This window comes from Hemibagrus wyckioides, unplaced genomic scaffold (genome assembly GCF_019097595.1).
Source record: "Hemibagrus wyckioides isolate EC202008001 unplaced genomic scaffold, SWU_Hwy_1.0 Contig11, whole genome shotgun sequence".
Taxonomy (NCBI): Eukaryota; Metazoa; Chordata; class Actinopteri; order Siluriformes; family Bagridae; genus Hemibagrus; species Hemibagrus wyckioides.
In genome coordinates, this window is record NW_026690771.1 from 200,014 (window position 1) to 222,977 (window position 22,964).

General features: G+C 39.1%; 1 protein-coding gene and 2 long non-coding RNA genes across 3 annotated transcripts; all 3 read left to right on the forward strand.

Annotated features, from left to right (window-relative positions):
* The first annotated feature begins 8,732 nt into the window (after window positions 1-8,732).
* LOC131349752 (uncharacterized) lies at window positions 8,733-10,066 on the forward strand. Its single transcript, XR_009204098.1, has 3 exons — window positions 8,733-8,812; window positions 9,508-9,808; window positions 9,888-10,066. It is a non-coding gene; the product is annotated as an uncharacterized LOC131349752 (long non-coding RNA).
* Window positions 10,067-10,331: 265 nt separating this feature from the next.
* Window positions 10,332-11,818, forward strand: LOC131349755 (uncharacterized). The gene is made up of 3 exons (XM_058385314.1): window positions 10,332-10,749; window positions 10,843-11,091; window positions 11,721-11,818. Exons 1-3 carry the CDS (start codon window positions 10,413-10,415, stop codon window positions 11,816-11,818), a joined length of 684 nt encoding a protein of 227 aa, XP_058241297.1. The 5' UTR covers window positions 10,332-10,412.
* A 147-nt stretch (window positions 11,819-11,965) lies between these two features.
* On the forward strand, window positions 11,966-13,432 carry LOC131349758 (uncharacterized). The gene is made up of 3 exons (XR_009204103.1): window positions 11,966-12,151; window positions 12,278-12,355; window positions 13,051-13,432. It is a non-coding gene; the product is annotated as an uncharacterized LOC131349758 (long non-coding RNA).
* Window positions 13,433-22,964: the final 9,532 nt, after the last annotated feature.

Genomic DNA, 22,964 nt, shown 5'->3' on the forward strand with positions numbered 1-22,964 from the left:
AGTAAAGTACTGGACATGCTGAGGCTTACATACTGCTTCATTTTAGGGTTTAAAATGAGTTTCCACGTTAAAAAAACTGAAGCCAAAGTGATTATTTTGTTTGTTTGTTTTAACAGGATGCAGGTCGTGTACAGCTGGCCTACGAGGCTCTGATTCGTTTCCTGAAGACTCCTTCTTATCAGGACTGGATTGCAGCAGAGCTCTCCGGGTCCTATGTAAGCTTATAAATGCTTGTGTAACATGACAAATGTTTAAATCTAAAAGATTTTGATGTGATAGAAAACAGGACTCCATTATGTAAAGCTAATTTCTTCTTGTAACTTTTCTCTTCTGTGCAGGTCTACCACTACAACTTCCTGGACATCTTTTTCGAGCTGCTTCTATTCGGCTATTTTACAAACAGCTCAATACCTGAGACAGTAAGAGTCTTATCAGGAGATTTAAAAGCCATGCTTGAATGTAGTTTCAGAACATGGTTTATTTTATCTCATTTTATTTTTCCATGTTGTTATCCCTGATATGACATGATATTAATGGAGCTTGTCATCTTTCTTTCCTAAAGCTTAAGGGAGGATTCTTGGAGCGCCTGTTTGCGCTCATCAGCATGTGGGAGGTAGACGTGTGGAAGCCTGCAGCAAGGACCTCCTTTAAAGTGCTTATTGTAAGTGTCTAATATCTTCTGATGCTGTGATCCACAAATTCTCAGTATTGTATCCTAAACTCAGTGACACTATGTTGGATTGTGACAGTGATGATGTAATTTGTCTATAGGATCAGCTTACAGATCTCGCTGAAGTGCTGTTTACTCAGCCCCCGGAGTTCTACCAAGACCCAGCAGCCTTAGCCAGCAAACTGAGACCTTTCCTCAGACAGAGTGTCCAGAAGATGATGGACATTTTGTGGAAACTTATCATCCCTTATCAATGTATCCCTCTATCCTTGTCTATATAGATAACTGCTAATAGTAATTAGTATAAATAGTAGCTGCAAATAATATTGTTGTAAATAAACTTATAGTTGTATAGTGTTTATATAGTTTACTTTAATAAATGTTTTCATTTGCTCCTATTACCGTCTCATTCTGATTATTTTTAGTCATCAGTATGTCTATATAATTTTCCTTTAAAAAGCAACACAACACTAAATGAACTTTTCACTCATATACAAATCCTTTTTAAAGAACTTCAGAAACTTTGGTTTACTAAAATGTGAAAAATGACAAATAACATCCAACAAAATTCAGATATTTATAGTCTTGGAAGGTTTGTTTCCAAAATGTAGAAAAATCTGTAACATTTGGGGAATTGCACATTTACATTTAAGCATCCAGAGCACAGTTGTGTATAAAAAGTCTGAAATCTTGAGATAAAAATCTGAAAATCTAAATTGTAGAGGACTAAAAATGTGGATTTACAGTTTACACCAAATCACACCACTGTAGCACATCATTTATAATGCAGTTACTCTGAACTCTTAAGGTTACTCTTTAAGAAGAAATAGTTTATAATATCAGTCGTTTCTTTTCGCCTCCACATTTTGATCCTGTTTTTGTGGGTAACTATTATTTTACATTTTGCAGTATTTTACATTTTGCATCTGAGAATGTGGACTTAAACTTTTTGTTTGTGTAGAAATGTAAAACTGTGGAATACAGAGATAATTAAAGCACACATTACAGAGTTCACTGTGCCTTAACCCATAAGAACCCAGACCCCTTTCTCCTTCAGGGAAAATGATGGGGGACATAACACAGACTAAATAGATGCCAAATAACTTTTTTTTCAAAATACCACCCCCTACTGTCAGGGATCTGTAATGTTACATAATAGCTGTATATTAGTCTTTCATTTCATACACTCTCTCTCTCTCTCTCTCTCTCACACACACACACACACACACACACACCATCTCTCTGGGTCTATGTAAACTGTAAGCTGATTATAAAGACACAAGCTAAGTGCTAACTGAGCTCTTCTCTTCTTACCTGGAAATAAAAATCAACAACATGGTGGCATATGTTTCGTATATTTATTTAGCTATTAAATAAAATAATAATTAATAACGACCTTATTTGACGAGGCGCAAGTGGTAAAATAATGTTAATAAAAAACAGGTCAATTCCATATTTTTAAACAGCAGAGTGCGCAGTACCGGATATTGATATGTACACCGACACGTCAATGCGTCCGCCATATTGGAAGGGGCGGAATTACTATTTCAAAACTGAATGCAATATTTAATCCTTGTCTGTGGTGGGATTCGAAACGCACCAACCTTGAAGGGAGGGGAATTGGGAATTTTTGTCATGTTTGCGTAAAAAAAGCACATTAAAAAAAAAAAAGACAAATCAGGCGCACCTCTCTTTGGTTTCTTACTTTCTTTCTTTTCTTCTCTTTTTCCCTCCTTCCCCACCCGAAACAGACTATTGATACGAGCGCGTTTTCTTGTTTCTTGTTTAATTGTCTACTGTAGTGTTTACTGTAGTTGTTCTACTTAGTGTGGTATGCATATGTTAGGGATGAAATAATGTGTAAGGTTTATTTCTTTTTTTTATGAATGTATTTTTCTCCTTTTGTATTGTTGTATATTTATATTTGTATATTATTATGTATTGTTGTGTATGGGTTCTGCTGTGGCTCTAATGGCTATTTACAGATTGTAATTAACAGCCCGCTGCAATTGGCTGGTGGGGATGCGGTGGACACTGCTGCCCTTTTAAGAAGCGTACAATGACGAGTTGGAGCTATCGGTCGTTAGATCGGTGTTCAGGCACGTGGGTGCCAACGGAAGTGAATCTTCCGGTTGCGCTGTAGCGCGCAGGTGGTGTTGGCGTGAGTAATGGAACTCCCTTGGTGAAGGGGACGTGGACGGCTCGAGGCCGAAGCTGAGTAGGCGAGTGACCGGAAGTGTGAGTGAGTCGAGGTGCAGCAAGTATGACGGTGACTGCGGGTTTCAACAGGACTAGATAGCACGGGGTTGCCCAGTCATAATGTGAGTATAATGTGAGTAGTGTTTGATCTTTTTCAAGCAGTTGATGGCTGAAGACCTGCATTTGTTTAACATTGTTTAAGGTTATAAGTAGAGACTGTGACAGAAGTTCAGGTCCAACATCCTAGCCTATAGAAACCCTTTTTCTTTTTTTCCTGTTTGTGCACTGTGGCACTGGCTTGGGGTGGATTGTGGTATATTGTATGCACAAGGGAATAGTAGTAATAGCTTTTTACATGTGAAGTGGGTTAGAGATACTGGCAGTGTTTTGTCTTCTCCTTTCCTAGTGGTAAGGTGACTGGAGCACCTGTAGCAGTGGAACTGAACCAGGACGATTGCTGCTGGCCAGCAAGACATCATACACAGACTGCATATGGACTGTATCTTCTCCTGTGAATCATCCCTTTTTATGTGTTTGCTATTTTTAAAGTATCTTTCTTATAAATGTTTCTTATAAAGGAGTGCTACACAATTATGTAGCTTGGGCACATAGTGTGTTCAGTCTTTTGTCATGTGCACTGCACAGACAGCAAAACCTCCATGCAAGGAGGTGGTTTTGTAATATGTATTTCTTTATAATGTACTCGATCAGTCCCCCCCCCCTAAACACACCAGAGCAGTGGTTCTTCCCTCTGGAGACACAGTGGAGGGGGATTCAGTGACTCTGAGCTGTAGCAGTGATGCAAACCCTCCTGTTCTCACCTACTCCTGGTTTAAGCAGAGTGCAGCTGCAGACACACTGCTGACAACAGGCCAGAATTACAGCATCAGCTACATCAGCTCCCAGGACAGTGGACTGTACTACTGCACTGCAGTAGTTTGCATAGAATCAAACAATGTTTCTTTACTGCAATCTGTAATAATGAGATTTCAGTTTAATCAATTTTGCATTTACAGGCAACCATGGAATCAACCCCTCTCTCAACAGACATGGCATTGAGCTTTATGTAGCCATAGCTCTCGCTTAACAGGAAACCAGATGTAATCCAACATCTGGTGTAATGCTCTAATGGAGAACTGTGAATATGTTAAATATAAAATTCAAAGGTTTCATCGTATGCTAATTTTGTCCTTGGTTGCCAGTTCTTCATGATACTGTGGTTTAGGCATGCAGGTGAGGATGTGAAATCTGCTGCGGGAAGCCACCACCCCTGCTTTTGGAAAATTGATGAAACACAATTTCATGTGAATGAAACATTTCAGTTCTACGTTTAACATTTCGACTGGAAATTTCTACTTATGATTTACAATTAACATTTATGTTTTAAATGTAGACTAAAATTTAAATAATATAAATGTTAAATCTAAATTTGATCTAAATCTTTTAAATATTAATATTTATTTAACACAACATTTAACACTTGCATTTAAAATGTACAGTAAAATTACATGGGTATGGTTATCACAATTAGATAGTGTGCTAACAACAGTGCTGATTAATTTCTCACTGTCTAACATCAGTATTTTTAGTATTTATTTATTTATTTATTTATTTTTGCCTAGCTATAGGGAGTGTATAAGGGACAGAAAATTGTAAAATCAAAAAAGGAATAGTGTTTATTAACTCATTTCTTATATTTTTCTGTTCTTCCTGCAATAGAAATATATCATTTTAAAAACTGTAAAATGTTTCTAAATATTTAGATTTTCATTTATATATATATTTTTAACTCTATTTAACATAACATGAACATGTTTTAAGATTTAATGTAAATTTTTAAAATAAATCTAAATGTTAAATGTAATGTTTCACCTAAAGTTTCAATTAGAATTTTACATAAAAAGGAAAAAAAAAATTAATCTCAATATTTAGTATAAATTATAAATAAAAATGTTAAATCTAAGAGTTTAATATAGAAAAGTTTTGTTCGATGTTCAAATTCTTATATTTGGTGCTCCACATGTGCTGTCTACATGTTAATTGCAGCAGTGTGATGACAGCATTTATATTTCAGTCACAAACATGTTATTTATTTCTCAAGGTTCAGAGAAGTACACAATCTTAAAGCCCATCATAGAGGGACTGTTGGTCTTCCTGGCATTAACACTCATTTTGAACCTCCAGAATAAAACAGACCAATAAATACTCATTTTTAACTTCACATGTGCTTGCGGTTTCTCAGAAAGAGGAAGTGGAGCTCAGCTAATGGCCACAGCAGCACTGGTGAGAGTGGACAGGTGAGTGTGGGTGAAAGGAGGAGGGACTGTTTGATCATGTGATCATGTTCAGATATAAACTTTATCCTGTGCTAATTTTCAACCACAGTCTGCTGCTGTGTTTGCAAATAGGGTTAGGGTTAGGGACTTCCTCCACACACCAGAGAGGAAGAGGAAGTTCAGTACACTGCTGTGGACATTAGCAGGAGCACTGCTGCCATCCAGTGAGCAAATTATCATCATTACACCAACACTAACTGTGCTGCTCAGTCAACATCAAGTTTTTTAAGTGACCTCTATTTGTCCCACAGACTTGTGGCAGATGAAGCAGCTGATGATCCATCTCAGATCTACAGCAAGATCCAGGAAATCCTCATCTAAAAGCTAAAGAGGAGGAACTTCAGGTTGCTGGAAGAAAGCTGAGAGAGATGTGGTGATCTGTTCTGTAAATCTGTTTTAAACCGACATTGCATCCAAATCAAACAGCAGAAGAGGAATGACTTTGGTGTTTTATTACAGTATTATTGCTTGGATAGAGTTTTGTAGTGCTTACTGTAGTGCTGAATGCTGTTTTTAACCTTCAAATGATCCATACAGTTCAGGATTTTAGGAAATAGAAATTGAAATAAACAGTTTATTATCCACATTAAACATCTTTAGTTTATTTGTTTGCCTGTAATCTAGCCATGGGGTCACAGTACAGTGACTTCTGCGCCGGTCCCAAGCCAGGATCAATAATGAGGGTTGCATCAGGAAGGGTATCTGACGTAAAACATTGCCAAATTTAACCATGCGAATTGTCAGTACTCTGAATTTCATACCGGATCGGTCGAGGCTGGGTTAACAACGACCGCCATCGGCGCCGTTGACCTACAGGGCGCTGGTGGAAATTGGGCTACTGTTGGTCGAGGAAGTAGAGGAGGGAGAAGAGTGCGTAGACTGAGAGAGAAGAGGGAAGGGAAGAGTTTAGGACTGAGAATAGGAACTCTGAATGTTGGTACTATGACAGGGAAAGGTAGAGAGCTGGCTGATATGATGGAGAGAAGGAAGGAGGATATACTGTGTGTACAGGAGACCAGGTGGAAGGGTAGCAAGGCTCGTAGTATAGGAGCAGGATTCAAGCTGTTTTATTATGGTGTGGATAGTAAGAGAAATGGGGTAGGTGTGGTCCTGAAGGAGGAGTTTGTGAGGAATGTTCTGGAGGTGATGAGAGTGTCAGACAGGGTGATGAGTCTGAAGTTAGATGTTGAAGTGGTGATGCTGAATGTTGTTAGTGGTTATGCCCCACAGGTAGGTTGTGAGTTAGAGGAGAAAGAGAGATTCTGGTGTGAATTAGATGAGGTGATAGAGACTATTCCCACGGGTGAGAGAGTGGTGATAGGAGCAGATTTTAATGGACATGTTGGTGAGGGGAACACAGGTGATGAGGAGGTGATGGGCAAGTTTGGAGTTAAGGAAAGGAACCTTGAAGGACAGATGGTAGTGGACTTTGCTAAGAGGATGGACATTGCACATGGACAGGACTGAAGAGAATAGACAGGAATACAAGGAGTTACAGCAGCAGGTTAGAGTTATTAAGGATAGAGATGGAAAGGTGCTCACAAGTGAGGAGAGTGTACAGAGGAGATGGAAGGAGTATTTTGAAGAGCTGATGAATGAGGAAAATGAGAGGGAAAAAAGAGTAGTCAGGGTGAACTCTGTGGAACAGAAAGTAGATAAGATTAGAAAGGATGAAGTCAGGAAGGCTTTGAAGAGGATGAAAAGTGGAAAGGCAGTCGGTCCTGACGACATCCCGGTGGAGGTCTGGAAGTGTCTAGGAGAGGCGGCAGTGGAATTTTTAACTAGTCTGTTTAACAGGGTTTTAGAGAGTGAGAAGATGCCTGAGGAATGGAGAAGTGTATTAGTGCTGATCTTTAAGAATAAGGGTGACATGCAGAGTTGCAGCAACTATAGGGGGATAAAGTTGATGCGCCATACAATGAAGCTATGGAAAGAGTAGTGGAAGCTAGGTTAAGGAAGGTAGTGAAAATTTTTGAGCAGCAGTATATCAATTGAAAGCCCACTAGAGGGAAGTTTTGCAATCATTCCCAGAGAATATTGCAATCTCCAACATTAAAAACTGAAAAATGCGAGTTCCACAAGGAAACCATCACCTTCTTGGGGTATGTGACCTTGAGGAGAAGGGTGGAGTTGGACATGAGCAAGGTGAAAGCTTTCACAGACTGGCCTGAGCCAACCATGGTCAAAGAGTTGCAACATTTCTTAGGATTTGCGAACTTCTATCGGTGCTTCAACTGCAACTACAGCCTTGTCGCTTAGACCACTAACCTCCCTTCTGAGGGGAAAACCTAAGAAACTCGGCCATATCTGCCTTCCAGACACTGAAACAGAGGTTCACCACTGTACCCATTCTCCACCATCCAGACCCCAAGCTCTCCTTCGTGGTTGAAGTAGACGCATCCAGCTGTGGAATAGGGGCAGTTTTGTCACAGCACCATGGAGCCCCCAAGAAAATGCACCCTTGCGCCTTCTTTTCCTGGAAACCTGCGCCAGCTAAAGCCAACTACAATGTGGGGAATCGGTAGCTGCTGTCCATCAAGGCAGCACTGGAGGAATGGCGACACTGGTTGGAGGGAGCATATCATCCTTTCATTGTGCTAACCGATCATCGTAACTTGGAGTACCGATCTCATGGAGCTGCAGTAACCAGAAGTGTTTGCGGTGCTCTTCAGGTGTTTGGCGAACACACTACAGGACTGCCCACTTGATGCTGGAATACACCAGATGTGTCCTCAAGCTGAAGAGGTGGTAGGCTACAGCAGCTTCTGGAGTTCCCACTTGCTCTCTGCCTGCTCCTGAGCAAAGAGAATCATCACGTTACCTGCTGGTTCAAACCACCTCCTGTCTGTCTCCACCGCCACAGTAACACATGATGAAGACTTTTTTCTTTGTTTGTTTTTATCCATCAGTTTAATTCTTGATTTTATTCGGTCATACATTGTTGATTAACTTTCTAATACAGCAGCTCTGACATTTATTTTCTGCTGTAGTGCAAATTAGAAGTTTATATTAATACATTATGGATGATGCATTTTATCATGTATATGAGAGAGAGACTAAATTTGATCTAAAAGCACTGAAGTATGATGATTGGGCCACATTTTCTATGAGGTTTAAACACAGCTGTATTGAGACAATTGTCTGTGGGGAAAAACACTAGCTATTGCTTCATATTTTCCTTTTACTTCACAACTGGTTTTGCAATTTTTTTTGCTGTGGTTTGACAAACAAAATTAAAAAATGGACTCCATCATGGTGTGTTGGTGTACTTTTTTTTTTTTTTTTTTTTTTTTTTTACAATAAATACATATATAATACATATTTTCTAAATGTTCAATACTAACATTTAAATAGTGTATAGGTATAGGTTTATTTCATTCTTACGGTTAATGACAGGACAGGAACTTCCATCACACACTTTTTACTTCCCATTAATTACATGTTGACTCCCTCATAAGACACACACACCATCATCATATCATTGTCCACTTCCTCAAATGTATCTTTACAAGAAGATCCAAAAGTAAGAATACGTTCTTTCTAAGTGGAACTATAGACATTGAATCCAGAATGTTGCTGCTGCTGATCCTGTTGTTGAATATTACAGGTAGGGTTGCTCTTTTCGTCACCTGTTAATATGAACCTGTCTCTGTTATATGGTATATGTTGGCTCTGTGGGACTTTGTCTCAAAAGTCTAAACTAAAGAACTCCACATCCACTTAATCAGCCCTGAATAAAAATGTACTATAGGTGACAAGGGACAATTATTTGAGGTTTAGGGAGGTTAAAAGTGGCATCTAAAGACTCCTGTGACTGTTTATAAAAATCTGTAAAAAAGCAAAATCATATCTTTTGACAGTGAATAAGATTATTATTATTTTTTATTTTCATAAACTGTATATATAATACACTTTTGTTCTGTGTGTTGTGTTAATTATCTACAAGTAACCTTTCGGATGTGTAAAATATTTCACTGGTTTAAACCAATAATCCTCTGTGTATCTACACCACAGCTGCTGAGTGGTTGTGTAATTCGTAGTGGTATAATCCGTCATAGTTCACCAGACCTGATAGGTGATATCAGTAACGAATCACAGTGACAATGACTGTATGTTTTATTTCTCTTATACCAGCGCACCCTCACCAGCTGCCATTTTTTCTACTCTTGAAGGAGAAAAGGGAAAAAAATGCAGCTTTGTTATGTTGCTGAGAGACTTTTTATCTTCCTCAAAGGAAACTGTGTTCATAACAAACATAAAGCTGTTTTAATTATATTTTAATATTTCATGTAAACGATTCAGTTTCAGTGTCAGGGATCCAGAACCTGAAAGTGTCATGCAGTCATGAGAAGATCTGTGCTCTGAGGGAGTCGTCTGTAAACCTGACGTGCTCTTACTCAAATATCAACATCACCACTGGATTCTGGTTCAGCTTCAAAGACTTTAGACTCCGACTACGCCGGACGTGTGAACTACACAGAGATGACAAACTCAAGATCAACAGACCCGAGAGAGAGAGACGCGGGGGAATATCGCTTCATGCTCATTACGGATAAAGGAGAGAAATACGTGAGCTCAGCTGGAGTTACTCTGACAGTTACAGGTAACAGAGCAGCTAGTCTGGAATAAACTGTGTTGTTGTACATGTCTGTGATGAAATATTCACCTTTAACTTCATTTAGATCTGCAGGTGATCCGTCACTACAAAAGTCAAGCTCTAATCTGCCACACTTCCTGTCATCTAACCTTTGCTGCTAATGTGTACTACTGGTACAAGGATCAATACATACAGGATAACAAAGACACCCAGGGAACTTTCCCTTTAAGCAATGATGAAGAAGTCAGTTACTCCTGCTCTGTTCACGGCTATAACAAGATTCGAGCTCCTTCTCTGTGTGAGTATTCATTTTGCTGCAATGAAATGATTTGTGGGTTAGTTTTGCAAAGTCCCTACATGGTCCCATAGAGAAATTTGCATAGATAATAAATAGGTTGAATCTAAAACATGTTAAGAGAAAAAACACTCACATACAACACTGTCCTATAAACATAATGTCGAGCTGTAACTAATTTAACCTAATGTAAAACGGCAATGTGCAATTGTGAGAATCAGTCAATCAATCAGCAGGTAGGCAGCGAAAGCTTACTCCTGTTATGGTTCATGAAAGAGGCTGAAGCTTTTAAAATCAATTTTAAACCATCTCTTCATGACCTGTTACCATTTCAGGTGTTGGAAGGAGCTGTATGAGGGTGACCTACCCAGACAAGAGAGTTTGGAACCTTTGGAAGGGTCTTCAGTGGAAATTGTGGAAAAAGTGCTTTCCAGTGGACAGAGTGTTAAAGAAGTATTCTGGCATTCTTCTAAGGACTTCAAGGACCTGAAGCATGAGTTTACTAATCGAGTTGAATATGTGAAGCAAGACAGAAACTGCACTCTGAAAATGAACCAGCTGAGAAAGAAAGACTCTGGAGAATATCGGCTTAGAGTAGTTTATACATCTAACCGAATCTCGGGTAGACCTGGAGTGGTTCTTAATGTTACAGGTTAATATCCCCCACTTAACTGTCTCTACATCTGGTCTCTCTGCATCATTGTACATCTGTTAAATCCCATTCCTTTATTTTGTGCACGTTCAGATCTGCAGGTAAGACTGAGTCACTATGCAGGGTCATCAGAAGAACGGACGACAGTAACGCTGAGCTGCATCACGTCCTGCACTCTGTCCAACAGCCCCACTTACCTGTGGTACAAGAACGGACAGCCTGTTACTGATAAACTCACCAAACACAACAAACTCTACCTCTTCTTCAGCGAAGATGCAGGGAACTACTCCTGTGCTGTGAAAGGACGTGAGGATCTTCGCTCTCCTGAACAAACTGTTAGACGTGAGAATCAGTCATTATCTAGAAGGTTGTGGTAGCTCAGGTTCTGGTGGTACTTAACTTTATCTTAAAAAGCTTTTTGCTTGGTTTGGATTTTGTTTTTGTTTATAAGTCACTTTGGATTTAGGTTTCAGTCAAATAAATAAAGAGGAAAATCCAGAATTGCTTATGAGGCATTGCACAATGTGTGTGTGTGTGTGTTTTTTTAAAGTATATACAGCACAGTGCTGTTGTTGAAATGTGGTTCTACTCCTGCTTCCTGCTTCAAAACAAATCCCTGGTTTATATTACGGCTCTCACTGTAATACCTCGTTGTTTCATATCTACTAGAACTAAAACAGATTGCAAAAAAAATGTGTAATTGCTCATGTGGGAATGTTTTTTAATATAAGAAACATTTAGGCAAGCAGTTTTCAGGTTCAACACTTCGTACTATCAGGTTTTCTAATATTTTTAGAAAAGATTAGAAAGTTTATGTTTAAGTTTGCTTTTTTTTTATTGCAATTACTTGGTAACATGACCAGAGAACAGTAATCACTTTAATCACTTCTGCTTTTAAAAAAGAATTAAATAAATAATTTGTCTGTCAATAAGTTTTCCGGTAACACTAACAGTTGTCCCTGTGCTAAAAGAGAACCAAGCTGTAGTGTGGAAGCTGTATGCTGTATGGGGAGCTGCTGCTGCACTTGTTCCTGCTTCTCTCTCTTCTTATCGCCGTCCTGTGTGTTAAGTGAGTGACTGAATTCTTTTTGTATTCCTTAAGTTACCAGAATCATAATCCAATGTTAAACATTAGACGAATAAAGCAGGAACAGATTGAACAGCCTGGTTTTTGTGTCCTTTGTGTGAACAGGAGGAAGAAAAGAGCAGAAAGAGACATTCAGCTACTGAGAGAACTTTTCACTTTGTGTTTTAATCTTCTTAAAGTTCCTATAAATCTGTTAATAAATAAAAACTAAAGAGGTTTTCTCTTCAATTCTCTCAGTGTGTTCCAACGCCTGGAGATGACACATACACAGCGCTGAACCTCATGACTGTGTCCCCAGAATATGACACACTGCAAGTAAGTATACAGTCTTTCTACCTGTGTGTGTGGGTGTGTATGAAGGAGAGTGTGTTGAGTGTGTGTGTGTGTGTGTGTATGTGTGCACGTGTGTATTGTTTCTTTAAATTCTCATGTCCCCACTAGAATATTAAAAGCTCTGCCAGTGACACTTACACCACCCTGAACCCTGCACCCATGTGCTCTGATTATGATACACTGAGGGTAAGTAAGTGTGTGTCTGCATGCGTCTGCGTGTGTCTGCATTTGATGTTCCATATGCTGAAGTTTAATTCAATCCAAACACAAAGTCAACAGTCTTACAACATGTTTCATGAATACGCAAATAATAGACCAAAGGCTCATAACATACGCACAGAGAATAAAACTTTACATTGGACAGTATTGCTTTTGTCTTAATTGAGGGTCTGGTCTTATTTGTCTTTGTTTCTGGATTTGTGTTGGCTTGCTTTCTTTAATTGTTTTTAATATCGGAGATTTTAACTTGTATATGAATATACATAATGTGTATATGTAAGTGTAGTAAAGCGTGATGTTATATGTTTTGAAGTCAATTTAGGTTTACATTAGGTTTTTTTCATGAATAAATTTACAATCAGGAAGATGATAAGGATATAAATGTTTTCTCCCAAATTATAGGATTGTCATCAGTACGGCATTTTATCTGTAAATGCTTCTGTGAACAAATGAAATCATTTTCAGTGTGATAAATACACCCACGGTGTGTGTACTTATGTGTGTGTGTCTGTGCATCTGTGCTGCCATTGATAGAGTTTTTACTTCTCTAAACTCTTACACCAACATTATTATTTATGGCATTATTTATATTTTATATACATTATTTTAACATTTATTTATAACATTATTACATATTTTATCTTAATTTGTGCATTTTATAGAAGTGAAACAACCTGCAACCACAGTCTCTGGGAGTAAGTGTGTACTCTATAAGTGTGTGTTTGTGCAAAAGGATGTTTGTTTAAGGACTGAAGTTGCAAAAAGAATTTCTGTCTCATGTAAAAGTCATTCATTTGTGTCCGTTCACTCGGTTCTGTAATGTTGACTAAAATTGTTGTTAATGTCTTTGTATTTAGTTATTTAAACATTTTAAATACTTTGATGTCATTTGTTATTTTTATGTCTTGTAAACTAGAACAAAATGATGATAAAGTAAGGAATACACACCTCCCTGTACAGAAATTCTATTTTGCCTGATGTGTTACTGTCCAGTGTTTAAAATGTTTCTATGTACAAGAATAAAATTGAGCTTATGGGCGTTTTGGCAGGACAGAATGATGTACACATTTGAAATGATAACTGTGCTACCAAGGGGACCAGGGGACACAGGGTGCCAACCTAACACAGGGAACAGTCACACACACACACATTCACACACTTTGGACAATTTATAGATGCCAATCAACCTACCACACATCACTGGACTGTGAGAGATAATCAGAATACTAAGAGGAAAACTCCACACACATGAACACTAAAAAAATGTAGATAAGTTTAAATATCTAATAAAAGCTTCTAATAGCATAATAATAAAATATCTAATAGCAAATAATAGATTTGTGTCCTGATCACTCTTTAAGACAAATGGGATAGAGAAGTGTGCGTGTGTGTGTTAAAGGGGTGTGAATGTTGCTCAGACTCTCTCTATGGTCTTCATCATCTCCTGTACACGCTGCTTCACGATGCTCAGCACTGCAGAGGCTAAAGCTGCTGGATCTCTGTAAAGCTCCAGAGGCTGATAGAAAAGGTCCTCAAGCAGCACTGTCAGCATATTCTGTACAAACACAAACACACACACATTTCCAGCATGATACTGAAGAGATTGATCAGAGAATTTAAAGCAGGTTCTTTAGAACGTATCTCATGGCATTAGAAAAAGTTCCTCCCTTACAGAAAGCCTTAAAAAGAGTTGCTCTGCCTCAGGCTCCCTGATGTCCACGTCCCACTGGCTGATGGCTAGAAACAGAGGCTGCAAAAATCCATGTACAACTTGGTACACACTTAGATCTCATTGACCTGAACAACTTTCACACTGCATGTCATTAAGTCTAATCCACAGGAAGTCAGTTATTTTGAGTTGTTTGCAAAACGCACCCAATGGAATTTGATATACTCCTCCTAGAGAATTGATACAACCGCCACCAAACCCAGGCTAATATGATCTCAAGACATTGATACAACCGCCACCAAACCCAGGCTAATATGATCTCAAGACATTGATACAACCGCCACCAAACCCAGGCTAATATGATCTCAAGACATTGATACAACCGCCACCAAACCCAGGCTAATATGATCTCAAGACATTGATACAACCGCCACCAAACCCAGGCTAATATGATCTCAAGACATTGATACAACCGCCACCAAACCCAGGCTAATATGATCTCAAGACATTGATAATGCAAAGTTGATGAGTGATTTTTGATCTCAAACGGTTCAGCCGTGAGAAGCCCTTAAACTTATGCAGAATAAAACAAAACAGGAAGTGGCTAATAACTTCTGTGTACATTATGTGATCTACATGAAATCTTAGGATTATGTTAAGCATAGAAAGATGATCACAGAGATATGACAACTGTGAGTCTCGGTCATAGCGCCACCAACTGGCAGCAGGAAGCGTGTCACTTTTTGAAATCTCTAATATTTTGTCCCTTACTTTCACCTGATTTGGTTCAAAATCAGTCAGAATAATGACAAGACATGGCTGATGTGAAACTGTGAAGGAATTTTTGATACCTTGAATCGTGTTTCATGGCTTCATGTTCACAATTTATATATACAGAGTCAAAATGTATATACACTTCAGGAAAAGAAAAACAGTATGATGTATATTATGTTAGTGTAATATTAATAATATTATCATAATATCATCATATATATTAATCTATAATGTATAGCAATAAATTTAGTAATAAAATATTTAAATAAAATTTTTCTTTCCCTGGAATGTGTATACATTTTTCTGGGTGACTCTATATATACAGTATCTCATAAAAGTGTGTACACCCCTCACATTATTGTAAATATTTTATTAAATCTTTTCATGTGACAAGACTGAAGAAATGACGCTCTGCTACAATGTACAGTAGTGAGTGTACAGCCTGTATAACAGTGTAAATTTGCCGTCCCCTCAAAATAACTCAACACACAGCCATTAATGTCTAAACCGTTGGCAACAAAAGTGACTACACCCCTAAGTGGAAATGTCCAAACTGGGCCCAATTAGCCATTTACCCTCCACGGGGTCATGTGACTCGTTAGTGTTACAGGGTCTCAGGTGTGAATGGGGAGCAGGTGTGTTAAATTTGCTGTTATTGCTCTCACACTCTCTCATACTGGTCACTGGAAGTTCAGCATGGCACCTCATGGCAAAGAACTCTCTGAGGATGTGAAAAAAAGTATTGTTGCTCTACATAAAGATGGCCTAGGCTATAAGAAGATTGCCAAGACCCTGAAACTGAGCTGTCAGTCCTGTGAGCCATGTCCTGTGGTCCAATGAGACCAAGATAAACTTATTTGGTTCAGATGGTGTCAAGCGTGTGTGGTGGCAACCAGGTGAGGAGTACAAAGACAAGTGTGTCTTGCCTACAGTCAAGCATGGTGGTGGGAGTGTCATGGTCTGGGCCTGCATGAGTGCTGCCAGCACTGGGGAGCTACAGTTCATTGAGGGAACCATGAATACCAACATGTACTGTGACATACTGAAGCAGAGCATGATCCCCTCCCTTTGGAGATTGGGCCGCAGGGCAGTATTCCAACATGATAACGATCCCGAACACACCTCCAAGATGACCACTGCCTTGCTAAAGAAGCTGAGGGTAAAGGTGATGGACTGGCCAAGCATGTCTCCAGACCTAAACCCTAAGGTGGGGGAGTGCAAGGTCTCTAACATCCACCAGCTCTGTGATGTCATCATGGAGGAGTGAAAGAGGACCTGGGCTGCTCTACACATCTCACTTTTTTGATGCATCATGAACTAGTGGAGATATATACACATCTAAATATTAAACACACAAGTAAATAAATAAATAAATAATGAATACATAAATAATAGACATGTAAGGTAAGCATGGCATGCAGGTAGTGGCCATGGGTGGTTGGTGTTTTTGGAGATGGGGGGGCTGTTTTTTTTGATAGATAGATATAAATAGATGGATGGATAGATGGATAGGTAGAGTTTTAGATGGAATTATTGGTCTGGTTATGGATGTGATTTAAGAAATATGAACAAATGGGTTGATTATTCCACCCACTCCGGATTCTGTTTTAATTTCAATGAGCAGTAATTGCTGGCTGGAGAATATCCATTATGTTATACATGGATACTTACATGGATTACATGTCACAAACATTTCCTCTTTATGATCTGAGTAAGAGTTTCTTCCACATAATACATAAGTGATGCTGTTTTTCTATCTAACTTTTTTGAAATTTACATTTATCTTCATGTTTATGTTCATGTTTACATCTATCTTCAGCTTATTTGCACCTTGAATATATTTGTATATTTAATAGAGTTCACTGTTTACACTTACTCAGATATATATCCATTCAGAAGTTCAATTATTTTTCACTGGCTTATTTATATCTATTTATTATAAGTATACTGCTGGTACCATCACAAATCTGTTCTTTGTTGCACTGACTGAAATTACAATGTTAATACTGACGAGAGAAGAGAAACGGTATTTCGATTCCTCTGTATGTTTGTACATAAAGAAACCTTGATTGTTGCCCCTGGTTTTATTTATTCAGGGTTTGGACTGCACTGTAAGATGAAGACTCCTCCTTAGCATGACATGTCAACTAATCAATCTGCACAGATTATAAAGTATTACACAGATTATAAAGTATTACACAAACTAAACAGTAGAGGTGTATCTAAAGGGCAGGGCAGGAAGTTGGGGTGTCAGGCAATGAGGGTGCGGCTGCAGTACCAATTAGATCTGTGAAAATCAATGTCAAACATTTTAAACATGGAATTTAACTTAGCATTTAACTTACATGGCGATAGAGAAGACAGGAGAGGATGGGAACAGAAAGAGACTTGTGTTTACCACTGATTCAAAAATCATGATCAGTAGACTGACCCTTTCTCTGGTCAGCATGATACCTCATGTAGAAGGGGTGGGGAACAGCTTGGCACTAAGCAGAGGGAGGGTTGAAGGCTTTATCATATTATTTACATTACTATGATTACCATTTTATATTATCTCATTTTTTATTTACATCACACCACAGTAACTGTATAGTGTATTGTAAGACCTTCATCTCGATTTATCACTTCAATGTGGAGATCCTTTCTTTTCTGACATTGTGTTTCTGTTATATACGTAATATATGTCATAATATATAATGTTTTTCCACATTTTAGTAAACCATTTAAAAGGTTGTGAAATTCTTTAAAAATTATCTGTACATGAGTGAAACATTCTGTTTGTGTTTAAAGGAAATTTTTATACATATACTGATGACTAAAAATAATCAGAATGAGGCTGTAATAGGAACAAAAATATTTATTTAAGTAAAGCATATAGTCATTATACAAATAAGTTTATTCATAAACAGTTCTATTTATCTATATATTATCTATAATAATAACTTATGGGAATGGGGGAGTGGGATAGGAACAGAGGGATTGATTAAAAAGGGATAGATTAATAAGGGAAGAATGATCTTAAGTACAAGGGTTAAGCCCTTCTTCAGGTCCTGGGGTTCACTGTACAAACCTGTAGGAAAGAAAAGAGATTTTTTAAATATTAAGTTGATCAAAAATAGAAATAAAATGATTTCATACTTACGTGTGGAGCCTGAGCAATGTAGGAAAAAGAAGTGAGAGAAAAGAAGATGAAATGAAACAGAGGAAGAAAAGATGAAGTGGGTAAGGGGAAAGACATTGCTCAGAGCTCCTCCAAAATGTCCATCATCAGCTGGACGTGCAGCTTGAGGAGTCGCTGAACTGTGGTGGCTAAGGCTGCTGGGTCACTGTAGAGCTCCAGAGGCTGAGTGAAGAGTACTTCAGCAAGCTCTGTAAGGTAATCCTATTGACAAATTCCACACACATCCAACATAGTGTCACTGAGTTTAAGATACAATCCTGAGAATTTGTGGATCGTGGCATCAGAAGATATTCAACACTTACAATAAGCACTGTGAAGTACAGCTCTGCTGCAGGCTCCCACACGTCCACGTCCCACATGCTGAAGAGCGCAAGCAGGCGCTCCAAGAAACCTCCCTTAAACTTTTGGAAAGAAAGACAAGCTTCATTAATGCCATGTCTTATCAGGTTTAAAAAATATGGAAAAAAGAAAACCAGATCAAATAGACCATGTTCTGAAACTCAAACATTGCTTAGAAATCTCCTGATAAGACACTTACTGGCTGAGGTTTTGAGCCATTTATAAAGTAGCTGAAGAAAATCAGCTCAAAAAAACATCCAGGAAGTTGTAGTGGTGGTCCTGCACAGAGTAGAAAAGATACAAAAATAAATTAGCTTTACATATTGGAGTCCTGTTTTCTATATTAGCAAAATCTGTTATCTTTAAACATCTGTCATTTCACACAGGCGTTTATTAGCTTACACAGGAGCTGAGCTCTGCTTTAATCGATTCCTGATTGGAAGGCGTCCTCAGGAATCGAATCAGGGCCTCGTAGGCCAACTGCACACCAACTGCATCCTGTTAAAGCAAACGAAAAAATCTCTGTAACTCACTTTGGCTATGGCTGAGAAACTGAAATTATTTCCATCACAAAAATGATACAGTCTTTCATCATTCTGAAGTCACCTGGTTGTTAGCTGCTGCCAGTCGCATGACGATCTTCCTTCCAGCCATGAACAAGAAGTTCTGGTTGTGGATGCTGGCAAGCAGAGTCTGAATATAAGACAGCACACAATATAAAAGTTAAAGCAGAGTGGACTTTACCTGCGCAGTAACAGCAGCTGAATAAAGGTTTTACTCACAGCAAACGCCTCACGAAGCGCGGGCACCTTCAGGCCGATTTCAGTCACCCCTCTGTCTGAAAGATGGCAGCTAAGAAACAAGAGATGTAAATGTTTAGTGTATATTAAACATACAATACACTGTTACATCATTAAAGAGTGAAGAGGATCGTACCAAATAAAGGGCACCTCCAACTCCTCTGGGTTAAGGCGCTCCTCACTCTCCTGCAAGCCAAATCATTAAATCATTAAAACTCACACAGTAAATTTTACAGTATCCGAATCAGGGGAATAGCAGCATATGTAGATACACATCAGGTCTGAAAGTCTGAATTACCTCACAGTCGTTGTGATCATAGTCCCAAGTAGAGGTGAACATCTGTCCATCTTCAGCCACATACAGCAAAGTGCAGGTTACCGTTGTAATGGTTTGCTGTTGAATAAAAAAAATATCCACACTGAAGACAAACAAAAGCACAACTGACAAAATTCTAAAAGTTACTAACTACAAGATACACTTCATGACAGTGCAATAAATTTACCACAAAATAATGTGGCACGACGAATGATGTCTCCATTCGGTTACAGGAGATGAACTCTGTAACCCTCCCAGATTCAGCCTTAAGAGAACAAATTAAAGTGAACACAATTAGTCACTGCAATTAACAAAAGTTTTGTGACGCCACAACGAATAATCCCTTACCTGTATGCCAGTGAAACAGTTCTCTATGGAGGACTCATAAGGGAATCCCTGCAAATGACAAAAAGCTGAAACTCAAGATCTATTTCACAAACGTGAGCGTCTAATAATCATCAAGGTCAATTCTCTTCCTCAGAGTAATTAAGTCTGTGATTACCATGTGATTCAAGCTGCTCGTCTTGGTGGATTTAAACCAACAAAGACGGCTCTGTGGGCCCCTTATCATCCCCAGGAAGTATGTTTTCATTTCCACTGACTGAAAATAGAGAAACAAAACTAAACATTAGAACTTGTAAAGACGGGTGTTTGTGTGTTTGTATCTCAGCTGCTGCACTGTAGAATACCTTGAACTGGGAGATGGAGGCCTGTGCAGAGAGGAACTGAATATTACACCAAGCGCTGATCAGCTCACCAGCATCGAGCGGCTGTGAAAAGTAGAGCAGGAAGATCATGAGTGCTTCTGATCACAGCAGTTTCATACTAATATTCTGTCACTTAGAAAAAAACAGAAAAACAGGTGAAGGGTCTTGAGGTTGTTCTGTGGGCAGCAGCTGGATGTTCGGCTCAACAAACTTAAAACACACAAACACAATTAGTCACTGCAGTTCATAACATTTTGTGATGCCACAATGAATAATCCCTTACCTGAATGCCAGTGAAACTCTCCTTATCTCTGGTATAATAAGGGAATCCCTGTAAAAGACAATTAGATGAAACTCAAGATCTACAACCACATTTCACAAAAGTGCTCTTCTAAAAATCATGTCAGTTGAAAAATGTCCATTCTCTTCATCAGAGTAATAAAGACTGTGATTACCTCGCGAGTCAAGCAGTGTGTCTCTGCGCTTTCAAACCAGCAGAGCCGACTCTCTGGACCCCTCATCATTCCAATGATGTCTCTGCTTATGTCCACTGGCCAGAAATAGAGAAACAAAACTTAACATTAGATCTTGTAAAGAAGGATGTTTGTGTGTTTGTATCTCAGTTACAGCAGTGTAGAATACCTGGGAGAGGGAGGAGACTACAGACACACACTGAACATCACGGCAGGCACTGTCCGGCTCATCAGCATCGAGCGGCTGTGAAATGTAGAGCATGAAGATCATAAGTGCTTCTTATCATATCAGATTTATACTAACATTCTTTACAGTAAAAACAACCTTGTAAAATCCATTGATTGGCTTTAGGAAATAAATGAAGGATTTTCTTACCAGAATGACAGCTGAAGGTTCTTCGTGTGGTTCGGTGGGCAGCAGCTGCAGGATTGGCTCAATGACCTTAACACACACACACACACACAAACACACACACACACATACACACACACACAAACAAACACACACACACACACACACACACACAAACACACACACAAACAAACACACACACAAACACACACACAAACACACACAAACACACACACACACACTTAGAAAAAAGTGGCCTGTAGGTTTTAAATGAAGTTAAAATATTACTATTTAACTGACACATACCTGGAGGACAGAGGGAGTATCTGCTGATTCCTCCAGCACATCCACAGGCTCTGCAATAGATTATTTTTCTGTGACTCAGAATTATGACTCTTCAATTACACAATATCAAACTTTCCTATTAATGCATAAAAGTTAATAAAGCAGTGAGTTTGATAATTAGTTAACTTGTGAAGAAAGAGAAAAATTGTAGCAGTCAGATTGTGTAAATTCACTGTACATGTGACCTGATTAAACTCTCTAAAACCTCCTGCCCCTGTCCACCACCCAAATCTATAAAAAATATTATACTGTATAATTATTAAAACCTTTATACTCACTATGATATTGTGGAAATGAAACCATTAGTGAAGTTCTCTAGGTAGATACCATACACCGCTCAGCCATAACATTATGACCACCTGCCTAATATGTTGTTGGTCCCCTTTTTGCTGCCAAAACAGCCCTGACCTGTCGAGGCATGGACTCCACTAGATCCCTGAAGGTGTGCTGTGGTATCTGGCACCAAGATGTTAGCAGCAGATCCTTTAAGTCCTGGAAGTTGCGAGGTGGGGCCTCCATGGATTGGACTTGTTTGTCCAGCACATCCCACAGATGCTCGATTGGATTGAGATCTGGGGAATTTGGAAGCCAAGTCAACACCTCATTCTCATTGTTGTGGTCATCAAACCATTCCTGATCCATTTTTGCTTTGGGGCACGGTGCATCATCCTGCTGAAAGAGGCCACAGACATCAGGAAATACCGTTACCATGAAAGGGTGTAGATGGCCTGCAACAATGCTTAGGTAGGTGGTTCATGTCAAAGCAACATCCATATGGATGGCAGGACCAAAAGGTTTCCCAGCAGAACATTGCCCAAAGCATGACACTGCCTCCGCCAGCTTGCCCTCTTCCCATAGTGCATCCTGGTGTCATGTGCACACACACCCGTCCATCCACGCCATGTTAAAGAAAACTTGATTTATCACACCAGGTCACCTTCTTCCATTGCTTCGTGGTCCAGTTCTGATGCTCACGTGCCCATTGTTGGTGCTTTCAGTGGTGCACAGGGGTCAACATGGGCGCTCTGACTATGCAGTCCCATAAGTAACAAACCGTGATTTACTGTGTATTCGGACACCTTTCTATCAGAACCAGCATTAACTTCTTCAGCAATTTGGGCAACAGTAGCTCGTCTTGTGGATCGGACCACATGGGTCAGCCTTCACTCTCCACGTGTATCAGTGAGCCTTGGCCGCCCATGACCCTGTCACCGGTTCACCACCGTTCCTTCTTTGGACCACGTTTGATAGATACTGACCACTGCAGACCGGGAACATCCGACAAGAGCTGCAGTTTTGGAGATGCTCTGATCCAGTCGTGCAGCCATCACCATTTGTCAAACTCGCTCAAATCCTTACACTTTCCCATTTTTCCTGCTTTTAACACATCAACTATGAGGACAAAATGTTCACCTGCTGCCTAATATATCCCACACACTAACAGGTGCCATGATGAGGAGATCATCAGTCTTATTCACTTCACCTGTCGGTGGTCATAATGTTATGGCTGATCGGTGTACATCTGTAACCATGCCCTTTAGCGCGAGAGCTGATTAATCAGTAGTCTAAGTATGATTTAGTATAAAACCAGTAGTCAGGGTTGTTAAAAGTCACTTTTTA